Genomic DNA, 24927 nt, shown 5'->3' on the forward strand with positions numbered 1-24927 from the left:
TCCAAGGAAAATATGTTTATTTTATTTATATAGACATGATGCAATATGCATCTTGAAGGGGATAACTTTGAGACAAAAAGAAATGCTTTGGTACATCAGAGTTTCCAAGTAGCAAAAGCAGCAAGATAATCCAGTGGCTCTTGCACACGTTTGAGGAAAACAATTTTTCTTAAGCTTTGTATCCAGTTGCACCAGCCAATCAGTCATAATTATCATGTATTTTCAATGGGCAAAGGATGCAATTTATATTTCATTGTCGCACACTGAAGAGGTGCAGTAAAGATTCTAGATAGTCTATCCTGGAGAAACACATTTCAGTAGATTCTGTGATGATGTTCAGGTGATGCACAGTGAAAAATTGTCAGAAAAAGGCATATGTGAATTTTTAACAGTTTCAATTCTAAAACACAAACACAGTTTAGCATTGCAGGCTACAGTCTAGATGTCCTGTAGAGCAAACCTGCTACTGAAATCAGCAAAATGGAGATAACTGTCAGGTATTTCAGAATAAAAGTAACATGACAAATCGACGTCTTCACAGAGCCCGCTAATGATTTTAAAAATCTGAGTATTTGAGATAGTCCTACTCCATCCTGTCATTATTTTTAGCGGGCAGAAAACTAGATGCTCTGTGTCAAAGTTAATATCAAAAAGTTAAAAGCTAAAAACATTTCCTCTTAAATAAGAGCAAATTCTACATTAAAGGTGATACGACATAAAGTGCAAAGAGAGGTTTCAATAAATGCACTGGGGCTGACTAAGAAGTCACAGAGGCAGGATACACATACTCTAAAAACGCCTCTTCACTTTTCTCTTCGCTTTTTCTTTCTCAACTCTTTTTCTCTTTCTTTTAAAAAATATTTGACTTTTTTTTTAGGCTGGATCTTTGTTTGGTCTAGCCAAGGCCTTGTTTATCATGTAACTGAAGGAGTTTATGTCCCATATTGTCTCTATTGTGATCTGAACAAATGAAGTCTGAGAGCATTGCATATAAGAAATCACAATCACGTGAATAATTTAGATATTTTCAGTCATTTTTCCTCTAATTGCCCACTTTGTTACTTGAATTCATGAGTAGTGAGTTATAGTATTTCCTGTGCCTTCTTCGAATTCCTCATCTCCTCGGAATCAGCAGAAAAGTAGTAAACATTGAACAGGTTCTATTTAAAAATACTGCTTTAACTGAGATCAGTGCGAACTACAGCAACAACATTTGTAACATCAACAATGTCAGTAGAGTAAAAAAAAAATTACAAGAGAAAAATAATTATAACAATAAAATATATCTCTTAATAGAAATCAAACCATGGTATCTCTAAAACGAATATATTGGACAATGTAAACCTACCCTTATCAAAGTTAGCAAAATATAATAACACAATAAGCACATCAATCTTATTCCTCTCACAGAGAGCGCTCACATCATTGTTTCTACAATGGTGTGGGTGGGCTTGATCAAGCCATTGTTCCCGTTCGGGTCCAGAGGCTGTGTCAGCTCGCTGCTCTTCAAATTGTACTCTTTCGGGCGAGAGCTCACGCCTGACTTTGCCGGGGCCGCCACTGCCTTGATCCTCTGGGAGAGGGAAGGAAATGAGACATTAGGGTAATGATCATCAGAAACAAGGGCTCCTTCAAGGCACAAAAAGACAGCTACTGAATTTGAGACGTCAAACGTTTTTGGAAATTAAAGACTTCTTAGTACAACACTGATCAGGGCATTTTAATTTTACCCAGACAACGATGGATATGTCTAAAAAGGTCTGTTTGAGATGAACATCTAACAACAGAATGTGACTTCAGGCCTATTAATATTTGATTGATTCTCTTCCAAAACCAAAGAGCCAGAGATGCAAAACATGTTGGTTAAAACACTTTAAAATGATATGCGTAACTATGATTGATTAACTATTGAAGCCAATCAATCAGTCTAGAACATCATATATTTTAATTTTTTATTTAGAATGTTTATTTATGTTTGTTATTTGATTAATGTTTATTTAGAATGTTTCAAAAAAAAAAAAAAGAAAACACAATCATTTGTTCCCTAAGATATGACTCAATTTTTTTTCCAGTTTGGTCACTTAATTCTGAATAGGGTGTGAAAATAGGTCTGTTTTTAGTTGGTAGTGATTCTCAACTCTTTCTTTCAGTCATCACAATATATAAAAGAAGTCTTAGTATTTTACTTATTTATTTCATTTGTTTGACTTTGCTTTTTGAACATTTTGGGGTTTGTGATTACTTTGGGATTCTGCCACTTACAGCTTTCCATATTTGACTCTCTGTTTAGCTTTGTTAGAACTTTTTTCTGTCTTGTTTCAAACTCTTTGTGTTAATTTCTCTAATTATTAGTCATTTCTCCACCTTCCTTTGTTCAGGTCATGTACCCAACTGCACTACATGCTACTAATTAGTTGAACCTGATTCTCTTGTCACTCAATCACCTTCCCAGCAGTTAAAAGCCAGTCAGTTTTGGTGCCTCTCTTTGCAAGATCCTTCCATTTCCTCTCCATGCCTTTTTTTAAAACTCTTTTGTCCATGATTCCTTGTTGCCTGACTTTTATTTTCCTTCTGTGTCTAAATTGTGTACCAGTATATTTTGGATTTGTTGTGTTGCCCATTTAACATTGTTTAAGCCTATATGAGACCAACATTTTCTTGTCTGTTTGGATTCCAGTTCAAACATTTTATACCCAGATTCTGAAATGGGCTTTCCTTCCACTAAGCTTTCTATTAGTTTTCCATTGAGTTGAGGAAACTTTTAAATTTTGGAATCTGTTCAAAACCACTACAGATGGCATGTTGCTGTTCTTTGCAGATACTGTATAGGAGTTGTTTGGAAATTATTCAAGCAGACTAATGAGTGACAGCTAATCTGACAGACTCTTGTCCTATAATATCTCTCACAAAAAAGCAAATGGTTAATATCTGTTAATATAGAGTTGCATTCTATGGATGTTAATATATCACTGTGAACAGTAATTAACAGTTTTAAATTATTGAAATCAGCTAAACTGTGGAGTGTCCAACTGATTAGCTGTTAGCCTTTCACCACCCTGGAGAATTTTCCACTTTCTACTTCTAGGTGACATCTTTCTGCATAAATTAAGAGAAATTTCAGTGCTCATAACTTCGCAAAGTATTGCTTGAAAAAAAAAAAAATATATATGTATATATATATATATATATATATATATATATATATATATATATATATATATACACAGTATATACAGTACAGACCAAAAGTTTGGACACACCTTTTAATCCAATGAGTTTCCTTTATTTTCATGACTATTGACATTGTAGATTCACACTGAAGGCATCAAAACTATGAATAACACATGTGGAAATATGTACTAAACAAAAAAGTGTAAAACAACTGAAAATACCCCTTATATTCTAGTTTCTTCAAAGTAGCAACCTTTTGCTGTGATTACTGCTTTGCACACACTCTGCATTTTCTTGATGAGCTTCAAGAGGTCGTCACCTGAAATGGTTTTCACTTCATAGGTGTGCCCTGTCAGGTTAATAAGTGGGATTTCTTGCCTTATAAATAGTCATGAAAATAAAGAAAACCCATTGAATTAGAAGGTGTGTCCAAACTTTTGGTCTGTACTGTATATATATACATATCTGTATATATCCTTTAATATGTCGTCAGAAGAAAAATATCAAGACAGCATGTGTTGAGTTCAGGACCTGCAATAAGTGGATCTTAAAATAATTAATCAATATTCTATGATTGGGGGAAGAATCTCCATGGAAAGCCTGAAGTCTGCTAGTGACCAAAATTAAACAGACCAATGCTTTTTCAGCGGCAACATCTGTAATGTTGTGAAAGGATAATGGCACATTGCTACATAGCATATAAACTGCCTGTTCAGGCTTGTTTATCGCCTGTTGACTCATGCTGACTGGCTACTTATAATGTGGGTTAAACATTTCAAAATTCACCATGGAAATTTCCAGTTAGGAATCAAAACATTGCTTTACATTCTAATTATTACTATAAAATGTGCTGGGGCCAATGTTTAGAAACTGAAAATATTTTTAAATAAACTTAATAGAAGCTACAGTGATTGTCTTATGAGAAATTTAAAATGACAAATTTTTACACTATTTCTTTAAAGTGTCGCTTAGAAACTCAATCAGCTCACCTCTATGAGAGGTCCCTCTGACTGCAAGATCTTGATGACCATCACCATTGGGATGCAGATCATAGAGGCCAAAGCCAAACACCAGCCCAGGCCAATGGCCCACTCGGGATACTCATACACCTTGTTGTAGGTCAGTGGTTTGTACTTTACAAGGGAGAAAACAAAGCAACCCTAAAAGAAAAAAAACAAAAACATGCTGCCTTAAGCAGAAGCTCTGTAGCCTGTCAACATCTGTAGATGAATCCATATGGTTCTAATAAAGTAATATTTGTCTGTCTCACCATGCAGAGGACAGGAGTGATGATGGTCCAGCTCCATTTCATCCACGGGTTTGGTCTGTAGCCAATCATGTCTTCGACTGCATCATAGAAATTATCAGCTCCTAAAAGGTGCAAAGAAAATGTAATACGCCATGAACATGCTGTATGTTTCTGCTAAATAACAAAACAGCATCTGACATTTCTGTGCATTGTTTCTGATCACAAAGTGACCTTCATATCCGCATGCAGCGATTAGCACATTTATGGACCCTTATCTCTGCTGTTTACTATAAACTGCAGCATAATTTTTCCACTAGGTCATGTTTTGAATATATAGGCTACAAACAGTCACTTGTCTCAAGCTTGTCTCAGGAGGTTATCAGTTATCTTTGCTGGGTGAACTTATAATGAAGTCACCTGGAATGAACTTACTGTTATTTACCAGTGAGCTAAATGTGCTTGGTTGTGTTTAAATTTTGTTTGGTAAAATTTTTATTTTTTTCATTTGTAAATTTTATTAAATTTGTGTATCTTTGCATAAGACTTACTATTAAATATCATCAAATATATAACTCTAAAATTAATAATTGAACCCATTTTGTTAGACAAAGCAAAAAAGGTTGATGTTATCATAATGTCCAGTAAGTGAACAAATACACCAAAACACAACAATTACTTCAAAAGCATTTAAGTTAATAAAACATAGAGCACATTGCCAGTTAGGCTGATTCTTATAACTGAGGAGCATCTGAACCATAAATTAATCAGTCATTTATTTCTTTATAACTATTTGTTTGGCTCTTTGTTTATTCAATATAAATAGTCTTTTTTGTTTGTAAAAGTAAAATTAAAGCAACTTATCTTTGAATAGTAGACATTTTAAGATGTGAATTGAAATGTGATTGGTGAAGTTGGAATTTGAGTGTTCAGCCTCAGAAGTTGGAAGCAGATAACTTTGAAAAAAAGAACCATAATCTTTCCTCCAACGTTACTGGCAATTTATTTAGTTTAGCATTTGTTTGTTTAATTTGGCATTAGAAATTCTTCATATTTAAATCCCAATGGACATTTTTGTATTTTGATATTTCATGCATTTTTTGGATATCATACAAAAGTTTTTTGTTATCATGTTCTTTGATTTATTTAATGATTTTTCTATACCTAGTGCAGAGCTTAGTGACAATGTTTGTGAAATTTTGTTTTTGTTAACAGAGAGGAAACTCTGAGGTGCTAGCTCCAGCCTCTTTATTCTCATTTCCCCAGTCCTGCAGTTAATCTTATTTATTGCAGACATGTAAAACTCCCTCAACCTTTGTTAGCCATTATGGAGCTCCTTCCGGGATTCTTATCCAACTCCTGTAAATCATTACATTAAATGATGCTGATACAGTCACTTCCACTTACCATAAACCCAGGCTACAGCAATGCATTCAAAAAATGCAACCCACAAAAGGCACACACCACTGGCTGCGTAGTAGTCAAAGAGCTGAAACACATACATGCCACCCTGGAACAGACAAAAAGCAGCTTTAATTACCTCTTTGATATATGTAATGGGGCAAAAAGTCACACAGATAAAAAGGGATGTAAAACCATATTGAGAGAGAAGGGAGGAGGTGGTGTTGAAAGTAGGACATGGGCACTTTGGCACCTAATCAATAGAGGGAGAGTTCAACAGGTGCTGGGATGTCATTGAAGCCCGTAAACCAGTAAGGGGAAAACTGCCCTCCAAATTTTTCCATTCACCCATGAAGTTTGTGAATCATCAACATAGCAGGAGGCCATATTTGGCTGCAACGATGCAGTGAATAAGCAACGATTGAGATACACATATTCTGTACATGACAAGTTACTAAAATGAGGAACCTGAAGTTCAAGTCCGATCATAAGGCTGAAATAAAGATCGTCTCATCTAGTCTGCCAGTAGAAATACAATTTACTGTAATGTTACATTTCTGTATGAATCAAAAAGTGTGCCTTTTATTTTGTCTTAATTACTTAACTACGATTTATTTATTATACACTCCTTCACTTTAAAAATCTTTACAAAATAATCTTCTCATAATAAATGTGAAATCTTTCTTGTAAAGTCTATCCAGTAAACATGTTCTATTTTACATAAAATACAACACAGTGAGTGAGGGTCATAAGTGAAAGACAATTTCATGTCTGAATGAACAGAGCAGGAACTGCTTTTATTCTGATAAGCTGAAACAAACTGATAAGTTTTTTGCGGCAACACAAGTATCTTAGCAGCGAGGGAGTAAGATGTCAGGTATAAATTAAGTTTTTGTTCTGAAATGACCCTAAGTCATTTTTTACCTTGTTCAGTGTTCTGTGTGGTCAATATTATCATGCTACAGCAAACTTAAACAGATTTTTTCAGGAAATCAATAACAGACCACAGTCTGCTTATGTCACTGAAAAATACACTGCAACTTTCCTCTACTCCTGATTACAAGAGTAAAATATTTGTGAACAAGACTCACTGCGAGTCTAAGTAAGACTTGAAAACTCAGCATGAATCTGAGTTTTGAGACCGTTCACCACAAGCTTAAGTCAAGTCTGAAGTTTTGGATTTTAGGATCACAATGCCGTTCAACTCCAAGTCTGAAACTCGGGTCACAGTCTTTGGGATGACACTTACTTTCGTTACCATTGCGAGTCCAAGGAGATAGCTTATGAGACACATCCCTGCGATGAAGATTTCTCTGCGGTAACCTTTTCTAAGAACGGATGGATAGAGATCCACGATGGATGTGATCTGTCCTTCCACTTCAACGAACTGTTGGGACAAAGACTGCTATGAGGTTTTCAGTAAACACACAGATTAGAGGAACAAAGCTGTTGTTGTTGAGCTGTAATGACAGTTTAAACAAACTCCCCCCTGCAAACATGGTTTGCTACAAGCATGTCAGCAGATAAGAACAATGGATCAGTGTCTCAGACCACTTGACTGCTGATATTTCTGCTCCAATGAGTTCCAAACTACTTATTATCTAAACAAAAATTCCCAGAGGGTCTTGATGCACAGAAAAACATTATTTCGGTGTAAAATACCAAACAAAACCTTGTTTGCAACAGTGGCATTAAAACACAATACGTAGCATTCAGAACTGCAAATCTGAATGACATCCACCCACAGACAGTCACACACAAACACACACTGGCCCCAATTCTCCTATGAAAATAGCTGCACTTGCATGAGCATTTACATGTACTCAAATTTAGAGCGTCGGTCTGATCTCGCTCTTGGCTGACCATGTGTGGGACTGACTTAGTACAGGGGTAGAATTGCACTTGGAGGCAGGAAATGTGATACAGCTTGAGAAGCCCTCGGGCATGCATTTGTGTTTTGTCAACTTGGATTATCTTGTTCTAATCAAAGCTCTGCCTTTGAATCAAATGTGGAAGATTCAGATACTTGCCTGCTTGCCATTGGGAGAAGCTTTACAAACAATATGCCTGGTGGAAAAGGTTTGTCAACTGGGCATATATATTCAGTTTTTATGCGATCACATCAGCGCATTAAAGCTGTTTTAATCCTTCCATGGTGAAGTTAAGCAGGGCAGTAAAGTGCATTTGTTGGAGGATCAGATATCTGAAACCTTAGCATGTTAGATATGAATCAGAGAAACACTGTATGCGATTTACACTTCGGTCCAGGATGAAACAAACTACAGGACCTCAGAGGGGCAGGCATTAAACTCTGGGCATCAAACCAGTTAACATCATTATCCTGCTTACTGTCTCAATGATTGTAAACACTCTGACCTGGCTATCGAGGCCCAGCAGCAGCAGCATGATGAAGAACAGGATGGCCCACAGGGTTGGCAGTGGCATCATGGACACAGCCTTAGGGTAGGCAATGAAGGCCAAGCCAGGACCTGGAAGGAGAACAGAGTGGGGACGGGGAGAAGGGGGCAAAGGACAGGATTAACACTTCTATCTGATTACAGGCTGGACTAATTAAATGATGATATTTCTCTCTGGAAATATGCATTTTCTTTGACCAAAAGCATAAAAAATATGGCCTCCTTCTAGAAGTATTATTAGTCAATAATTAAGCAAAAATTATATGCAAAATAAGACTGTGCTTGCAGGGGCTCTTCATGTTAAAGCGTCCCCGACATGTTAATGTACATTAGCAACACAAGTCAGTTTTGTGTTTTATTTCTTACATTCTGCATAATTTTCAACACTGATATTATGCAACAAGTATCTAATGCATGCTTATTTTTAACCTCTTCTCATTATCTAGCACATAAGACATTTATGACTTTCTATGCAACATTCTATGAGTCATGGTCTCTCCTTCAGGGTGACTTCACTGCTATTCAGTCTGAACATTAGTTCACCTTTATTGCATTTGACATTTGTCCTTTTCTATGCTGCATGCTGGTACTTACTGTGAGCAATGGGAATGAGAAGAATCTGATAAGGCACAACTTAAATATACCACTTCCACAGCATATTGTATTTAAACCATCAGATACAGAGTCAGCAATTGAACCTCATTTGAACAGACAAGCAAAAAGCACATATGTTTGCTTTCATCAATAATTTTGTTCATGTGCTTTGATGTGTAGATTACAGTGAAATCACAAAATTATTATATCATATCACTGGCAATATTTGGTTGAATCTCAAAGCCAGTGTACGTAAACAACATCAAGCATACTTTAGCACATTACCTTTACATCTCATGTACTGTGCCTTGCAAAAGTACGTAGACAACTTGAATTCTTCACATTTTGTCTCGTTACCATCACAAACTTCAAAGTATTTTATTGGTAATTAATGTACAAATTAAATTGGAAGGATGCATGTTTTGTCATGAAAATGTGAGAAGGGTCAATACTTTGTGGAACTTTATGTTTTGCACGTATTGAAACTGAAACTTTGTGAAATAACTCAAGATCAATCAGGTTGCAGGAAGAGCATCAGTGAGCATCAATTTGAGTGTGTACTGTGTTGATTCCACCAGATTGTATTTAGGTGTATCGCACTAAAATGTACATAATAATGATGCAGGCCGCTCTTCAAGTTTGTAAAAATTTTAAAAACCATGTATCCTTTTCCTTCCACTTCACAGTTAAGCTCTATTTTGTGTTGGTCTGTCACATAAAATACCAATAAAACATGTAAACATTCATTGTTGTAAAGCCACAAATTGTGAAAAAGTTCAAACTGTTTGGACGGTTTTGCGAGGCACTGTAGAAAATACAGGAAGACAGCAACAGATCCAGTGGCATCCACCTCAGTAGATCCAAAGCACAGTGAAAGAAATAGGTTTACGTAGCAGTGCTGCTGGTCCAAAATATCAACCTCAGGATGCAAGTTCCAATGAACAGCCATTCAGTACAGAGCCAATCTTCTTAGCAGTGTCCATTGGTCAGAAGGATATGGAGTTACTAAACTGCACAAGCAGGATTATTGTGGGACAAGCTGATGATGGCGCTCCTTATTGCAGAAGTTCATTGTGTAGCTTAAACACAGCAATTGACCAATGCGATGTTGTTTGTCCTCAGTAAACGGGGGACGAGCCATTTTATCTTTGAGCGTTTTATTCAAGGAGTGTGCAATTGCCGATACCTGTACTTTCTAGCATCATTGTGTCCGAAACTGTGACAAAACACTACGGATGACTCTCTCTTTTTCTCTCTCTTAAATTCGTCAAAGAATTTTACATTTCCAATTGTCTAATTGTTTTGCTTTCGGCAGCAGTGCCCACCATCACTGCTGCCATCACACTGGACCCTCGTACCTGACTCTGCCACATCGGCAATGTCCACCCCTTGCTCTTGTGCCATGAAGCCCAGGACGGAAAATATTGCGAAGCCAGACACAAAACTGGTACCGCTGTTGAGGCCTCCCAGCAGCAAACAGTCCCTATGTCACACATATGTCATGGAGGTTGTTAATGAACACAGGTGGAACCAAAGTTCCCATTTTCTTTTCACGCAACCGACTCTGACAGAGCGTCGCTGTCACTATTACAGTCCTGCTCCTCCCAGCAGAAACCCAGCTCACCTGTAGCAGTTGTATCTGTACTTGTTGTAGCTTCCCAGGGACGTCATGGCACCCAGGCATATGGCGTAGGAGAAAAAGATCTGGGTTCCCGCATCAATCCACACCTGATGGAACAGAAGAGATGCACGTTATTAATGCGATGGGAGAGTATAATGAAGTTCTCTTGGGTATCGAGATATGATTCCTCTAGAAGATTTTAATATAGACTTGTGTGCCACGCTCTGCTCCTAAGCAGCCAATTTGGTGATTTTAAAATGCTCTTTCATAGTATCTGTTGTCTTTTTCAGAGTAAAATTTTCTATTCAGAGAAGATCTTAATTTGTCGGTGAAAATCTTAGCCATAATAAACTTAGTCTAGTGCAATTGTCAATCTGCATCAATCATTTGTGCTTCTTGAATTGCAGTTGGAGGTCACACAAAATCATTTCAAATGGCCCATCGCACACTGGATACCTATGCCTCAGAGTCAGAATTACGATTTTAGGAGTATTCTTGTTATATTTCAAGCCAGCATAATCAACAAAATGACGATGCATCTCCTGTGTCCGGTATTTAATAGATTTATTTTTTCTGTATCTTAAAAAAAAAACAACTTTCTGATACTGTTCTCCTACAGTATAAAGTTTATCAAACCTTACACTTTTACTTTTTGCCCTCCACTTTGGTCATTTTTAAACACGCCTGGCACAAAATAGGCAGTTGTGATTAGGTACCAAGCTTACATAAAATAGCACAGATCAAAGAAAACTTGATGAGCTTTAGAAAGCCTTGGAACTACTGATAAATGTTATTTCAAAATGATCATAAGAGATTCTGGCTCCTTTAATGGACAATCCAAAGAAAATATTTTAGCACAGTACTGTTTGTTATTCTGTTACTTTCACTTCCTGCTTTTTTCCAGCTGGTTTTCTTATACTTGTTTATGACTTATCAAACATTTTTGTTCTACTAAGAATTTGCCCCTGCATTGTTTCTTTTCTATGCTGTTTTGTCAGAAAAATGGGTGCTGAAAACCTGTAACACATTATGAACATTGGTTTATTTGGACTTTGTTTGAAGTCTTTGCTTGTTTCTGTGTTTCTTTTCATAAGTTTCATAATCGCAGTGTAGTCAGCTGTGCCTATGTCTATGTCTATTGTGACTGCTGACAGCTAATTAAGTGGTGCATGTGCGCTGCTCTTGTTAATGCCGCCATGGGCACTGGCACTTCCCTGAATATTAAATTTCCGAGATCCAATCCACAAAAAAAAAGACAGAATTTCAACATAGAAAGTGGTTGCGCCCTCGCCAGCCTCTAGTTCAGATTGAATACAGCTGCTGTGCATAAAACACTGATCACTGCAGGAGTAAACTGTTTACATAATCAGCACCAACTCTACTCGGGTATGATGTCATCCAATATCAGAACTTCAAAGAGGAATCAAACGGTGCATTAAACCAAGAAATGCACCAGTAAATTGTCCAGAAATCAGAATCTTCCCTTAAATAACTCTCTTCCCTTGATTAGCTATCAGAATAATTATTTTTCATTTTTTAAATACAAAAAAACTGAAAACTTCCTGCATATTGGTTGATAAACACTGATTTACAACATGCACTGTGATGCACTTTTTGAGTTTAATAAAAATCAAATGGAGCTTAGAGTTTTGATCAATAAATATATATTTTTTTTATTTTCTATTTTTTCCTTAATTTGTCATTGTCCTTGGAAAAATAAGCTGCTGATCAAATCTGAATTGGTAGATTAGCCCTAAGAAAAGATATGCGTACCTCTGAGGACAAGTCAGAGTAGAACATGTCTGATAATTTTGTTGCAATATATTTCTATTTGTTTCCAGTTTTTCTGCTAGGATGTAAGAGGGACTGTGAAAAAAAGTGTAAAATGATGTACAAATGTAAAAAAGGTTGCATTAATATCCATCTCTGATTATAATGGGATGTGTTTGGAACCTGCCTCTGGATCCTGGAGACGAGTCAGGTCTGGGTAATGTCAAGAAAATCCGAGCTCATCCCACTTCCCCATGCTGGAGATTTTAGTTTAACAGTAATAATAAATAAAGTTATCTTTAAAATGAATCACTCAAGTGACATCAAGGCCCAACAGTAGACTTAGGTGTCAATAAAGTTAGTTTAACAGTAATAATAAATAAAGTTATCTTTAAAATGAATCACTCAAGTGATATCTAGGCCCAACAGTAGACTTAAGTGTCAATAAAATAAATCTGGTTGTGTGTGTGTTGTTTTTGTCTCATGCAAACTTTGCTTTAATTCTACTTTTTTCTATCTAATCATAAGAAATCATAGTCAGTCAGAAAGAGTCATTAAACAGGAAAAGCAGGTTTCCTGGAAAAAGAGGAAGTAAGTTCCAGCCTGCAGATTTATAAAAAATAGCTGAGACTATTCCTTATTTTAAATCATGAAAGTTTAAAGAATGAAATCTAAACATTTTTGGATAATTTGATAAGATTCAAAGTAAAATACTTATATTAATATTGGTTTACTTGTAATAATACTTACACTTATATTTGTGGGAACACTTACAAGGAAAACAAGTAACTGTAACTTTAGTAGTAAATAATTAGAATCATGTATTATTCTTTTGGTTTCTTTTCAGAAAAACATCTGTAATAACTCACATTAGGATTATAATAAGGATAATTAATAAGTTATGGTTATAAAATCATAAATGAATGATAAATCAGAGAAGCTGAAGAAAATAAATGTGATATAAGTTATGGTTATAAAATTATAAATGAATGCTAAAATCAGAGAAGCTAAAGAAAATAAAAGTGATATAAATGTGATTTTGACATTGAACTTGAAATGGTGTAAAAGGTGTAACTGCAATTAAACATCACTGATATGTTGGAGGTAGAGAGTAGGTGAAAGGTGAAAGGCAAGGAACTAACAGGAGAGCAGAGATGATCAACGCCTTATTTAGAGAGTAGGTGAAAGGTTGTGCAGGCAATGGACATAGGAGGTTGAGCAACTCTGAGACATTAGCACAGACATCAGGACATAATGTCTGTAAGACAGTGATGGATATGAAATCATCTGAGCAGTCAGCCAATGAAACAAGCCCAGCAACAGTGCTAGCCAAAGAAACCCTATAAAAGGTGAGTGCAAAAGAGGAACCTTTCGTTGGATCCTCCGGGCAGCTTCGAGCCAAGATCGAGATGGACAAAGAACTCTGCAGCTGAAGAAGAGCCGGGGCCACGGAGCCGAAGACTGTCCTGCTCATGCATGGGGACCAACCCGTCTGGCCCACAACCTGTGGCTTCAAATCGCACTTCTCTCATCGGCTGGGTTCAGACCCCAAAGACAAAGATGAAGACAAAGGCAAAGACAAAGAAGAAGAACTGGTGCCTTCCTTCCTGCCAGCACCAAGTCCTGTGTGACCTCACCATCCATGCGGAGAAGAAGCTCATCAGACCTACAGAGATTCCTGCCTTCGCTGATCAACATCTTCCTCCTGCTGCAACACCTTCTTCATCATCAGACCTGCGGAGATCCTGGCCTTCATCGATCGGCGTCTTCCTCCTGCTGCAGCACCTTCTTCGTCGTCGTGCCAGGTCTGGGGTTCGAGGCGCCAGGCTCCGTCCGTCTCTCTCAAAGGTTCCTTTTTTAGTTTTCAGTGTCAGCAGTAGGGAAAGATAGACTAGATGATTGATTTTACTTATTTGATTATTTCTGCTACTGAATTAAGCTGTACTGACCCTTGCAAAAATGCCTTACTAATAAAATATTTAGCATAAAGAAAATCTAAAAGATGTTGTGGACATTCAGTTAATGAGTCACCTTAAAGTTCTTTGATGGTTGTAAAATAGCTGTGATGTTTGATTCTGGAGAGGAAGAGGGGGAAAATGTTTTATAGGTTGCTGGTAGCCCAAATTTAAAACAACATCCTTGGGACTCGCCCGAGTCACTAAAACCTACCTGGTTCAATAACAAATGCAAGTTGTAAAATAAGAGAACGAGCGACCGTTAACAGGTGTGCTCTGTGAAACTAGTTGGCTGTAGGCTGCTCAGTCTGGCTAATTCACAGGGGGAAGAAGGGTGGGACACCTGGATGTAGGCCGTTAAAAATCAGGTGAATCGTTTCTCGAAACCAGCTTAAACAGAGTTTACTTCAGTTCTGGACAGGGTAAATCCCGGCAGATTTAGGAAACTCAAATAACCCGTTAGATGGAGAGCTGGTAGCACATCTCCCCTCTCAGAAGAGGAAGTACGAGAGTGAGAGAGTAGAGACAGAAAGGAGGGGGGGGGTGTTGCGCAACAACAAGTGGCGCCCGAACAGGGACTCGACTAACGGAGTAGGAGGGCCCTGCCAAGTCAGTAAAAACAGATGTGAGGATCTGAATAGCTCACTTGGTTTGTTAACTCTTAGGGAATAGAGTTAATGGTGACTGATAAGGCCATCAGTCACAACCCTCGCAGTAACTGTATAGCGTACAGGTGAGGGAAAGCTTCTACTGAGGATAAATGACCGGATCCAGACAGTGAAGCTAGTAGCCAACATAGTCTAGACCCATCCCTGCTTGAAGGCTAAAGAGAGGCTTTGGGGGATAGACAACTCGAACCGACAGAGAGACGGAGTGATGGATGATCACTTCGAGGAGGAAAATCTGGGGAAGAAACCGGAGGAAGCCGGCCGTCCAGATCGTTTGGAAAAGGAGGAGACCTCAACAGAACTGCATCAACTTTCTGCACAGCTACCCAGGGCACCCAGGACAGCGGATGGAAGGTTTGTTCATCAAGAGCACAGTCCCATGGGGTTCAGTCTGCATGGATGTAGCAGAGCCAATGGGGACAACAGGAAAGAGAGGTGAGAAGTACCTCTTGGTGCTGATGGACACAGTGACAACTGCTAGAAGAGCAGGTCTTCCCCTGCAGAGGAACTCCGTTCACGTCACAGAAAGCAGGGAGGCGAAGACACTTCTCCTTTTTGCTCAGAGGAGGAAAAGGGAAGTTGCAGCTCAAAGTGTCACTGAAAACAGGGCAGAGAGTTTGGATTAAAGCTCAAGATCGGCCTGCAACTACGGGGATCAAGCTGAGATTCAACGCCCAAGATTTTGTAAAGTAAGTACTGAACTTCAACACAGTACTACTGATGAAGAAAGGGGTCCATGAGGAAGCAGTGCTCAAGCCAGTTCTTAGCTACAGCGAACCAGAACATTACGAGACGATGGCCAGAGAATCAAGCACCATGCCATCCTACAGTAGACTGGCCACTATTACAGGAAGGTTGCCGTTCAAAGAACAACTTCAAGGCTTTGGACTGGGAGGGCCGTGAAGAAATTGGATTATGCTAAAGAAGAACTCCTGTCACAACCTGATGGATTAAAATGGAAAAGGATCATGATTACGGATAAAGCGTCATGATGCTTATGCTTTTTGCTTTGCTCTGCTGAACAGCCAGAATTTTTTTTTTTGAGGCCTTCTGTCTCAGCCCATCTTCCCTTCCCTAAAGAACCATCCCACATCCTGAAGAACTGACAGTTCATCCAGCGAAAGTTCCTGTAGAAGAATCAGAGCGATCCAAGTTTTCTTTGACATTCATCACCTCATGGGGGAAATCAAAACTCCAAGGAGGGGGTGTCAAGAGAAGTGGAGTTTTGATGACTACACTGAGCCCTCTGTGACAACTGAGGATGAAGAATCTGCATCTTCACATCCCAGACGAACATCTTCTCTTTCCAGGGGATGAGGACGGCGAACTGCAGGAGGGTGATGGACTCCCAGCATGTGAAAGGTCTGACCTCGTGGAGGGGGTGTCAAGAAAATCCGAGCTCATCCCACTTCCCCATGCTGGAGATTTTAGTTTAACAGTAATAATAAATAAAGTTATCTTTAAAATGAATCACTCAAGTGACATCAAGGCCCAACAGTAGACTTAGGTGTCAATAAAGTTAGTTTAACAGTAATAATAAATAAAGTTATCTTTAAAATGAATCACTCAAGTGATATCTAGGCCCAACAGTAGACTTAAGTGTCAATAAAATAAATCTGGTTGTGTGTGTGTTGTTTTTGTCTCATGCAAACTTTGCTTTAATTCTACTTTTTTCTATCTAATCATAAGAAATCATAGTCAGTCAGAAAGAGTCATTAAACAGGAAAAGCAGGTTTCCTGGAAAAAGAGGAAGTAAGTTCCAGCCTGCAGATTTATAAAAAATAGCTGAGACTATTCCTTATTTTAAATCATGAAAGTTTAAAGAATGAAATCTAAACATTTTTGGATAATTTGATAAGATTCAAAGTAAAATACTTATATTAATATTGGTTTACTTGTAATAATACTTACACTTATATTTGTGGGAACACTTACAAGGAAAACAAGTAACTGTAACTTTAGTAGTAAATAATTAGAATCATGTATTATTCTTTTGGTTTCTTTTCAGAAAAACATCTGTAATAACTCACATTAGGATTATAATAAGGATAATTAATAAGTTATGGTTATAAAATCATAAATGAATGATAAATCAGAGAAGCTGAAGAAAATAAATGTGATATAAGTTATGGTTATAAAATTATAAATGAATGCTAAAATCAGAGAAGCTAAAGAAAATAAAAGTGATATAAATGTGATTTTGACATTGAACTTGAAATGGTGTAAAAGGTGTAACTGCAATTAAACATCACTGATATGTTGGAGGTAGAGAGTAGGTGAAAGGTGAAAGGCAAGGAACTAACAGGAGAGCAGAGATGATCAACGCCTTATTTAGAGAGTAGGTGAAAGGTTGTGCAGGCAATGGACATAGGAGGTTGAGCAACTCTGAGACATTAGCACAGACATCAGGACATAATGTCTGTAAGACAGTGATGGATATGAAATCATCTGAGCAGTCAGCCAATGAAACAAGCCCAGCAACAGTGCTAGCCAAAGAAACCCTATAAAAGGTGAGTGCAAAAGAGGAACCTTTCGTTGGATCCTCCGGGCAGCTTCGAGCCAAGATCGAGATGGACAAAGAACTCTGCAGCTGAAGAAGAGCCGGGGCCACGGAGCCGAAGACTGTCCTGCTCATGCATGGGGACCAACCCGTCTGGCCCACAACCTGTGGCTTCAAATCGCACTTCTCTCATCGGCTGGGTTCAGACCCCAAAGACAAAGATGAAGACAAAGGCAAAGACAAAGAAGAAGAACTGGTGCCTTCCTTCCTGCCAGCACCAAGTCCTGTGTGACCTCACCATCCATGCGGAGAAGAAGCTCATCAGACCTACAGAGATTCCTGCCTTCGCTGATCAACATCTTCCTCCTGCTGCAACACCTTCTTCATCATCAGACCTGCGGAGATCCTGGCCTTCATCGATCGGCGTCTTCCTCCTGCTGCAGCACCTTCTTCGTCGTCGTGCCAGGTCTGGGGTTCGAGGCGCCAGGCTCCGTCCGTCTCTCTCAAAGGTTCCTTTTTTAGTTTTCAGTGTCAGCAGTAGGGAAAGATAGACTAGATGATTGATTTTACTTATTTGATTATTTCTGCTACTGAATTAAGCTGTACTGACCCTTGCAAAAATGCCTTACTAATAAAATATTTAGCATAAAGAAAATCTAAAAGATGTTGTGGACATTCAGTTAATGAGTCACCTTAAAGTTCTTTGATGGTTGTAAAATAGCTGTGATGTTTGATTCTGGAGAGGAAGAGGGGGAAAATGTTTTATAGGTTGCTGGTAGCCCAAATTTAAAACAACATCCTTGGGACTCGCCCGAGTCACTAAAACCTACCTGGTTCAATAACAAATGCAAGTTGTAAAATAAGAGAACGAGCGACCGTTAACAGGTGTGCTCTGTGAAACTAGTTGGCTGTAGGCTGCTCAGTCTGGCTAATTCACAGGGGGAAGAAGGGTGGGACACCTGGATGTAGGCCGTTAAAAATCAGGTGAATCGTTTCTCGAAACCAGCTTAAACAGAGTTTACTTCAGTTCTGGACAGGGTAAATCCCGGCAGATTTAGGAAACTCAAATAACCCGTTAGATGGAGAGCTGGTAGCACATCTCCCCTCTCAGAAGAGGAAGTACGAGAGTGAGAGAGTAGAGACAGAAAGGAGGGGGGGGGTGTTGCGCAACAACAGTAAAGATAAAACTTTATGCCCTCAGCTGCTCCAGGTAGGGTCACTCCACGCACAAGCAGGATGATTAGCATCACAAACGGGAAAGTTGCTGTGACGTACACCACCTGCACAGGACAGAGACGTTTTTTGCTGAAAAGTCTCTCCAAAAGACAGTCTGGTAAACAATTTTTAGCAAACAGGGGCATAGACCATTCAAATATCTCATTTCAAGTTCCCTGGTCCACTGTTTTACCTCTTTTTTCTTTTTTTTACCTATGCCTCTGTGCCCTGTAATTAGTTCATATGAAACTCTACACTTCCTCAACTGGTGTTTTGTTAAACAATTTTATGGCTGTGCAATCTATTAGAGGATTTAGAGGTGCAAACAGCTTTTAAGTTAATCATTTTCTTCCTTTCCGCCATAAATGTATTTCTTTCATCCAGACAATAAAAAAACTGGACAAATCAGTAACACACATCTGTTTACACTGCAGCCTGACTGATGAAGAAGTAGCTTTCAGGACCACCTAAGCTTTGGTGTCTGATTATCTGATTGATCTTGTTCCCCAGCATGTGGTCTTTTTCCTTTTTCTAAGCAACAGTGTTTTCTTGCTGGAAAGGGTACAAAAAACAAAGACCAAACAGCATCCAGGCAACACACTAACTACAGGATATGCGTCCACTTGCTTCAGCACTTACTTTCCCAGTGGACTTGACCCCTTTCCAGATACAGAAGAAGCAGATAACCCACACTGCCAGGAGACACAGGGCTAAGTCCCACTTAAGGGGCCCAATGTCCTCAATGCCGGTGGAGAGACTGAGGACGTTGCGTCTGTAGAGGAAACAAGGGTGCAGGACAGGTTAGCAGCAATGCAGGAGATGTGACACAGCAGGTGTTATTTTTAATAAACACTCAAGTATGTAGGTTAGAGTTAGAGGGATATCACGAGAAGCTAATTAAAAGTAGAGGAAAGGATTTGAAACAGGCGCATGCCCTGGCCTTCCTGTGTTGTTCAGCAGCTCTAGCATAGGAAACAACGGAGTGTAAAAGCCTTTGAAGCTGAAGCTCCTATCATATTTAGAGGTGTGAGAAAGGAAATACAAAATCATATTTCATGGTGGGAATTTAGTGTAACTTGTTGCAGCTTGTAGCTTCATTATGACAATACATGGCTGAAAACCGACAACATTGCAGAACTATGTTGTGCAAGAAATGAGCCTGGTCAAACATGTTTACGCAACAAAGATACAGAGGCAGTATTACTTCAGTTTATTCACGTGCATGTGCATGTGTGCGTGCGTGTGTGTGCCTGCGCAAGCTGGCCACTCTGTCAGTGAATACTCACTCCCAGAACTCGGTGACTGGGGAAGTAAAGTTAGTAATATTGGCCGCCAGCCAAAGGGTCTTGTTCTTGCGGATCGTGTCCTCCACACAGTGTTCTGTGTTCCACGGCTGCTTGCATTTTGCCCAAGGAAGCTCGGGCTGAAAGCACTGAAAGAGGTAGTAGAGTCCCCAGGCCAAGATCACGATGTAGTAGATGTTCAGAAGAGAGACGATCACGATAGAAGCGTAGCCGATACCTGCAGGATTTTCAAAGAAGCATTTCCTTATTAAAAAAATCTGCTGGAAAAAATGTCACAGGATAAATCTGTGTTTTAAAGCAGCTTTTTTAGTACTTTGATATTGGCATCGAAAATGTGAAAAGTGTGAAATAAATATAGATACAGTTACTTCAGGCCATATTTCAGCGAAGATAGGAAATAATAACTTTGGTCACAAACTTCCAATGAAATAAACAACTTCAGGTTTCTCACCATGAACCATTGACAGACTGTCATTTATCACGTGCTTTGTTGGCCATAAAATAAAGCAAATACTTAGAAAAAGGAGCATCATTCTCTAAGAAGGAGCTGTCCTTTCCAAGAAGTTACCTGCATGTCTTTTTTTTTAATCTAAAGCCAACTTCACAACTTCTGGAATGTTGCTGGAGAGCATTTATTTATAATGCTGATCCAAAGACTGAACACTTCTCTAAACAACGATCTGTGATATCAAGAGTTTGAACTCCAGCAGCTGGCTGTAATAGCTGACTAAAAACAGAGGTAAATGTCCTCAGCTTGAATGGATTTTCAACTGTAGAGTCCTTGGTGTATTTCTGTTATTTTTAGATGACTTTGCTTCAAACCTGAACACTGAACTCCCCAACCAACACCCCACCCTGTCTGTACTCATCCACCACTCTGGAGTATTTTTAAACTTATCTTCTCCGTCACCCCCACACCCACCTCGTCATTCCCGCATACCGATTTCAAACTGATGAATAAGTCTGTGCTTTGGCAGGTGTGCCTGCACTTGACTTTGTGTAGAGGAGCTGTGGGGAAAATCCTGGATTCCCTGTGTGCTATGAACAATAAAAACAGGAAACATCTGATTGCTTGCTTCAGTCTTTCTGCATCCGTAAGACACAGTGCTGTGAAGTTTTTTTTTTTTTGTCTTTTTATGCAATGTCTCTCATGTGGACATGACTAACTGTGTCACACCAGCTAATGGGGCGTGGTGTGCTACTGCTTCTTTACAGCTGTCCCTCAAAGTTAAAAGGGGCCCCATAAATGCAGCAAGAGGACAAACAGTGTGCACAAGGCACATGCCTGTGTGAAATTCTCACAGTGTGACATCCGTTTTAAAAATACTGCAATATACCATTTTGTGTTTGTGATCTTTGTAGTGAAACTCAAGTAAAACAATCTGACAGTGACTGCTTAATTAGTTGGGTTATCTTCTCATGTAGCTGACCTGCATTCAGCTGCTTAACAGGCAGGTTGCTGTTAGTTAGTGAATAGTCATTTTAAAACAGTGTTCCTTCAATTTTCACCCCTTGAAATCAAAGTCTTCTTTCAGCCAGCTGACTCAACAGCAGGTGGGAGAGGGGCTGCTGGATAAAATTGCCCTTTTCTGACATTAAAAGAAGTTTAAACCTTAGAAGCAATGTGAAACCATTACCTGTAAAATATTTGATTTACTTTGACACAACTAACAACCACTTCAGAAAAGGGCTGCAACAAATTATTATTTTGTTATTATTAATATTATTGTTTTTAGTAATTGATTATTCTATTCATTACTTGACAAATAATTTGATTAACAATTTCAGCTGCGTTTCAGAACATGCAGTATTTATGATTTCCCATAACTGTCTCTACTCACTGAAACTCCATTGACTTCTTGTTCTTTTGGTTATTTAAGGATTGATCAGTCTCTCTTTGTCCTTATCTAACCCGACTGTCCATCTCTCCACCTTAATTTCACAACCAGACAGAAAACAATGTCGTCTTGTGTCTGTTTAACACAAACACAAAGGATTGCTCAAGGATGCAAAGAGAAACAAGGCAAACTGAGCCCAGCACCGCAAAGAAGTGTTGCGATTCATTTTGCTCACAGTTCATTTCTAAGGTAACTATAAACAAGATGCTTCATGTTCAACGAACTGAATTTAAGCTATGCTTTGAACATTAATATGGACCAGCATGAGAAAAAGGATGAAGAACGAGCGCAAGATGAGATTATCCACATGTTATATTGTGGCCTCAAGTCAGGTAAAAGGTTGAAACTATATGGATAATGGATGTTCTGAACCAATTTTTTGAATACACGTCAGATAGCCAGCTAAAGGGACATATGCACATGACTGAGTTTTCTGTAGGTGTGGATGTGTTTGTTTGTGTATTTGGACCAACCAGTAAAGATGGGGCAGAGCTTGGCCCAGCAGGTTATCCCCCCCTCAGAGGTGTACTGACCGAGCGCCACCTCCAAGAAAAACACAGGCAGCCCACCTCCGAAAAGGAAGATGAAGTAGGGGATGAGGAATGCACCTTGGAAAAAAACAGGGGAATAATGTCAAAGTAAGCCATCTACTTCACTACTTCCGATGAAACCCTATAAAGTGCAATTTGTATCTGAACCTACCTCCACCATTTTTATAACAAAGATAAGGAAATCGCCACACGTTTCCTAATCCAACAAAGCCTCCGGCCACTGACAGGACAAAGTCGAGCTTACTGGCCCACTTCTCCCTCTGAGGAACCTTTCCTTCTGCCTCATCCTCAGGTCGGGTGCCTGGGCTCTTCCCGGGTGAAGGTTTGAGGGTGTCCTTATGGAAATCCTTTAGGCATTGGAGCTTCTCTTTTGATGCCATGCTGGGGAAAACAAAAGGAGAACATGCTAGACAAGGAGTCAATGAAAGGAGACTCAGAGGTGAGAGGGATAACAGCAGACAGGAAGCTGCATTAACCAGATAATACTGTTCCCTGAATGCCTTGCAGCATGCTGTGTGAGCACATGAGATGCAGAGCAATGCTGGTAATCTCTCTAATCTGAGAAACCAATGTATGAAGGTCATTCATTTGGAACATTGGGAAGTTTGAGAAAGAACAAAAGTGAATCAGCAGAGTATTATTTGGCCATCCCTCACAAATAACACCATCTCACAGTGAAACTGATCCAAAATATTTTCTAGAACATTATTTAAGGTATTCAAGTCATGACACTGTGAATGAGGGGGAAATTGATAAGCTTTTAGTACCTGGCCTGAACAGGAGGGGAAAATATCTCCTGCTCGCAATGACTTAGGCCAATTTTAAGCTGTAAAATATTCCTCCCACATCCCCAAAGCAGTGATTGCTTTCAGGAAGCTACTACAGCTTAAGTTCACCTTAGTGTTTACACTTTATACTGCCTTTCCAAGAAAGAAGAGCTTCGTTATTCCTGACTAGGGTGTCGGATTTCCCCACATGATCCTGACGAGGGAAAGAAACCTCAACAAGAAAAGTCAAGACTGAAAATAACCAAAGTTCTCAGCTTGGTTAAGGAGTAAAAAAGGGATGCAAAGGTTATATTCGAGGTTTCTTCAGAGAAAAACAAAGCAAGGGAGACTTCCTTCTCTTTTGTCACAAATACAGAAGTCAGCAGAGCAACACTAAGAGCTTCCTCTTAACTCAATGTTTACCACCAAATGAATGTCAACTCCGGAAACTCAGACAAAGGAGCACATTCAGAAAAGAAAAGCAAACAAGGAGATGATCCAACCATAAACTAATGATAACTTGAAACTGCATTTCTACAAATAGCACAAAAAATAATCATTCAGTCAAAAGCAATTATCCCCCTCTCATGAATGGACACTTTGACCAGAAAGCCAGCTCTCACATTCCCACTGGGATCCCTGTGCCTCCTTGGTTAATTGGCACTGCGTTGTGCTCTGTGTCCCGTCATTTTCAGGGATTTCTCCCTTTTTGTTGCGCATGACAAGTCAACTCGAACCGCTTTGCATTCTCAAACCTGCTTACATAACTGGATCAGTTCTTGCACAGACTCTGTTTCTCATCCTGTTTGCTTTCCTCCTTATCCCTTTCTCTCCATTTCCACTCGCCTGCTCACTGTGTACGCCTCCACCTGCCTGCTTGCCATTTGGAAGCTGTCAGAGAAGACTTGGTACAGGCCATCTCTGTGACTCAACTCAGATTTGATTCAGAAGCTGATTTTTTTTTTTTTTGACTGTACCAACAGAAAAACATTATAAAGACAAACTAAGCATTTAGAAAGCAGCATCAAAAATATAATTGAACTGCTTTTAATTTAGGCTATTTTTAACTTATACAAATAGGAAAATGAGCACATGCAAACTCAATAAAAATGAAAAACTTACATTTCCTTCATGGCTGCGACTATGTATAGTGATCCTCTCTCTCAGCTGTCACCATTCCTCTGTACTGAATGCCTTTATGCACACAGGGGTCACAAGAAGTGGAGCTGACAGCACAGCCCGCCCCTTGGCTAAAGACAATTAAATCCAAAGTAGAGATTGGATGCAGCCGTAGTGTGACAGTCAACCCAGGTACCAACGTAGGAGACTGTAAATTTCCACTACTCTCTACCCTCAAACATATACACACACCCATACACACAGTGCAGAGTGGTGGTGTGGAGGTTGGGTGAGTGAATGTCTCACAAACAGACACACACACACTTCTTATTCATGTTGAAGACAGAGGACATTTCAGAGGAGAAGAAGGGTCGAGCTACTCCTTTACTGTGGGTGGGCTTTGATTTATGATCTGCTGTAAAAAAAAAAAGGATGCCCTGAGAGTTTGGATCTTTCCTGCACATTCTAACAAACAGAAACAGAAACACTAAACTTTCATATTAAACCCTTCCTTTACGAGGCACAGTTATAGCAATGCCAGTTTTTTTTCTTCTTTATCCGTGCTCTTGCAACATGTGTTATCTAGGAAATATAAACAAAGACTGTATCAACTTATAACAAAACCTAATACGGTAATGTGTCCTCTCTGTTTGTCCATGGTTACTGCTCAGAGAGTTCACAATGACTGGCTACAGTTTGCTGGCATGTAGCAGTCAGTTAACAACTGAAA

At 39.1% G+C, this 24927-nt stretch overlaps 1 protein-coding gene across 2 annotated transcripts; it reads right to left on the bottom strand.

Annotated features, from left to right (window-relative positions):
• slc6a6 (solute carrier family 6 member 6) lies at nucleotides 1–24394 on the bottom strand. 2 transcript variants are annotated; one of them, XM_023335131.1, is made up of 15 exons: nucleotides 24201–24394; nucleotides 22463–22692; nucleotides 22234–22368; nucleotides 19845–20079; nucleotides 19198–19330; nucleotides 18515–18623; nucleotides 12408–12433; nucleotides 10454–10557; nucleotides 10188–10312; nucleotides 8195–8307; nucleotides 7068–7205; nucleotides 5825–5927; nucleotides 4442–4542; nucleotides 4161–4331; nucleotides 1–1573 (listed from the first exon to the last, which is right to left on the bottom strand). In XM_023335131.1, the coding sequence occupies exons 1-15, from the start codon at nucleotides 24209–24211 to the stop codon at nucleotides 1418–1420; spliced, it is 1890 nt and encodes a 629-aa protein (XP_023190899.1). In that variant the 5' UTR covers nucleotides 24212–24394; the 3' UTR covers nucleotides 1–1417. The 2 variants fall into 2 exon arrangements, with proteins under 2 accessions (XP_023190899.1, XP_023190893.1); XM_023335125.1 differs by lacking the exons at nucleotides 12408–12433; nucleotides 18515–18623 and having other exon boundaries at nucleotides 24201–24390.
• Nucleotides 24395–24927: the final 533 nt, after the last annotated feature.

Source organism: Xiphophorus maculatus, chromosome 1 (genome assembly GCF_002775205.1).
Source record: "Xiphophorus maculatus strain JP 163 A chromosome 1, X_maculatus-5.0-male, whole genome shotgun sequence".
Taxonomy (NCBI): Eukaryota; Metazoa; Chordata; class Actinopteri; order Cyprinodontiformes; family Poeciliidae; genus Xiphophorus; species Xiphophorus maculatus.

Bases quoted from the DNA above. Each gene is read 5' to 3' on its own strand.
- slc6a6 (XM_023335131.1), bottom strand. The intron at 10,558-12,407 runs GCAGGTTCCAAA...CTGTTCCATCAG, and splicing joins CTCGTCTCCAGGATCCAGAG to GTGTGGATTGATGCGGGAAC. The intron at 1,574-4,160 runs GTGAGCTGATTG...TCCCTCTCCCAG, and splicing joins CAGAGGGACCTCTCATAGAG to AGGATCAAGGCAGTGGCGGC.